The sequence below is a fragment of the Salvelinus fontinalis genome, unplaced genomic scaffold, assembly GCF_029448725.1.
Source record: "Salvelinus fontinalis isolate EN_2023a unplaced genomic scaffold, ASM2944872v1 scaffold_1563, whole genome shotgun sequence".
In the NCBI taxonomy this organism is placed as follows: domain Eukaryota; kingdom Metazoa; phylum Chordata; class Actinopteri; order Salmoniformes; family Salmonidae; genus Salvelinus; species Salvelinus fontinalis.
This window is the reverse complement of record NW_026601772.1, coordinates 1-2,869: the sequence shown is the minus strand read 5'-3', so window position 1 is coordinate 2,869 and position 2,869 is coordinate 1. Positions and strand designations below refer to the sequence as shown.

The window sequence follows — 2,869 nt, the reverse complement described above, 5'->3', positions numbered from 1 at the left end:
AGATGGAATTCCTATCAGTCTGGCCCTCTCTCTCTCTCTCTCGCTCTCTCGATGTCTCTCTCTCTCTTTCAACCTTTAGCTGTTTCTTGCTGTCTCTCTCGTTATTTCTGTCTTTCCTTTTCTTGTTCCTTTGCCTATTAAGAGAGAGAAATATTGAGAGAGAGAGAGAGAGAGCTAGAGACAGAGTGAGGAAAAGAGAAGGGGGAGAGAGAAGGCCTAGTCAGCCAGCCAACATGTGGGCCCAAGCCCAGGGTTTTCCTGAGCGACATTCTCTGTAATGTTCTGTCCTTGTAGAACATTGGGCTTCCTCCCCCTTTTATGAGATGCGGTTTTCCTGACTCCACCGCGCTTCCAGGAGACCCAGATGGAACCGCTAACACACACACTACACTGCACACAAATACACACACTCCACGAACCCACACACCTCCAATACGCTCCCAAACACCCTCCCTCATCCTCCCTCTATCTTCCCCCCCTCCATCTCTCAGGGACACAGGGGTAAGGGAATGGGAGGTACAATGAGGTCGTTTTATTCAAATACCTGACATCTGGGCGCAGTGTGGCCGCCCAGGCTCACCTTGAGTTGAGCAAAGGAATTTGTTAGAGGGGTAAAACCCGTGGCGCAAAGCAGGGGCCAGACTACCCAATATGCTACTTCCTGATTTATTTAATGAAGGATGTCCTCTGGCTAAACCAGCTGATGCGATTAACAAGGAGGAGAGAGAGAGAGGGGAGAGGAATGAACAGGGAGCCAGGGCCAGCCACCACACGCAGACCAAACACACACAATAACAAATACAGACTCATAAACACACCCTCACTGGCTACCAAACACACTCAAACACAGCGATTTTCATAAAGGGGACTATTTTGTTGTTATTATAATGTAATTACATGTATGGAAGTGATTATTACATGGATGAAGTAGTAATTGTATAGTATCCCCTCGAACCAGTACGTGTGTCAGACACCCAGTACGTGTGTCAGATACCCAGTACGTGTGTCAGACACCCAGTACGTGTGTCAGACACCCAGTAGGTGTGTCAGACACCCAGTACGTGTGTCAGACACCCAGTAGGTGTGTCAGACACCCAGTACGTGTGTCAGATACACAGTACGTGTGTCAGATACCCAGTACGTGTGTCAGACACCCAGTACGTGTGTCAGACACCCAGTACGTGTGTCAGACACCCAGTACGTGTGTCAGATACCCAGTACGTGTGTCAGACACCCAGTACGTGTGTCAGACACCCAGTACGTGTGTCAGACACCCAGTACGTGTGTCAGACACCCAGTACGTGTGTCAGACACCCAGTACGTGTGTCAGATACCCAGTACGTGTGTCAGACACCCAGTACGTGTGTCAGATACCCAGTACGTGTGTCAGATACCCAGTACGTGTGTCAGACACCCATTACGTGTGTCAGATACCCAGTACGTGTGTCAGACACCCAGTACGTGTGTCAGACACCCAGTACGTGTGTCAGACACCCAGTACGTGTGTCAGACACCCAGTACGTGTGTCAGATACCCAGTACGTGTGTCAGACACCCAGTACGTGTGTCAGATACCCAGTACGTGTGTCAGACACCCAGTACGTGTGTCAGATACCCAGTACGTGTGTCAGACACCCAGTACGTGTGTCAGACACCCAGTACGTGTGTCAAACACCCAGTACGTGTGTCAGATACCCAGTACGTGTGTCAGACACCCAGTACGTGTGTCAGATACCCAGTACGTGTACAGGTTGTTCCTGCAGGGTCTGACTGAGGCTCTCAACTGTGATAGAACAGGAATGTTTTTCTAATTTGAGTCAGATTTCATATTTCACTCGTTTTTTCCTCCCCCTCTCATTCTCTCTGTCTCTCACTCTGTCAACTGGAAGGTCATCCTATCTTCCATCCCTCCATCCCTCGCCTGAGAAACTTCCATTTTAGGTAGTCATGCTGCGTGATCTTCTTAACCCACCTCTCCTCTTCTCCTCCTCCCATCACCTCCCATCGTCTCGGAACCTGTTTTCTGTTATCACTGGCCTGATGTCTCGGTCGGAGAGAGAGATGGACGGGGCGAAGCGATTCCTAAGGTGGAGGAATTTCTTCTCCATCATATGGTTATGATTTTCAGGAGGGGGGTGGGGGACGTCAGGCTAGATTTGAGTTTTAAGGCTTAGGGTTGGCTCAGAGCGAGGAGTTGTTCAGCTCCAGGCAACATCAAAGGGGCCGGTGCACTGAATCAAGGTGATTTCTACACACACACATTACGTGTCCCCGCCAGCTGCCCCAGTGCCCATGGTCTTATGGTTTCATTCCTTTTCGCTTTCACACGCTCCTCAGACAGGGTCAGAGATAGAGGGATGTGACTTGAGGGTAGAGGACTCGTGTGATGGAGGAGACCTCGTTAGTACTAGACACCATACTCTCCATACATACTGTATGTGCTGTTAGCAGAAGCTCATCACACCTGAACGAAGTTAGATATGATACACCGACCCTGTTCGTTGTATCACTGTAATTCCAGACCTATTCCTTCCCCTTATAATCTATATAATACGGATTAATATTGATGCAACAGTATACATTCTGTATATATTTTGTATGTAAGTGTGAGAATTCTCCCTTTTCCCAGAGCACTACATAGCGGACTACAGTAAAGTAGAGTAAAGACTACAGTAAAGTAAAGACTACAGTAAAGTAGAGTAAAGACTACGCCCCGTGTAGCTCAGTTGGTAGAGCATGGCGCTTGCAACGCCAGGGTTGTGGGTTCAATTCCCACGGGGGGCCAGTACAAAAAAAGTATGAATGTATGTACTTGTAAGTCGCTCTGGATAAGAGCGTCTGCTAAATGACTTAAATGTAAATGTAAATGT

General features: G+C 48.4%; 1 protein-coding gene across 1 annotated transcript; it reads left to right on the top strand.

Annotated features, from left to right (window-relative positions):
- Window positions 1-509: 509 nt before the first annotated feature.
- LOC129849604 (keratin-associated protein 16-1-like) lies at window positions 510-1,737 on the top strand (the record flags this gene model as incomplete). Its single annotated transcript, XM_055916421.1, has 2 exons — window positions 510-516; window positions 991-1,737. Coding segments are annotated over exons 1-2 (754 nt in total), but the record flags the coding sequence as incomplete, so codon positions are not given.
- Window positions 1,738-2,869: the final 1,132 nt, after the last annotated feature.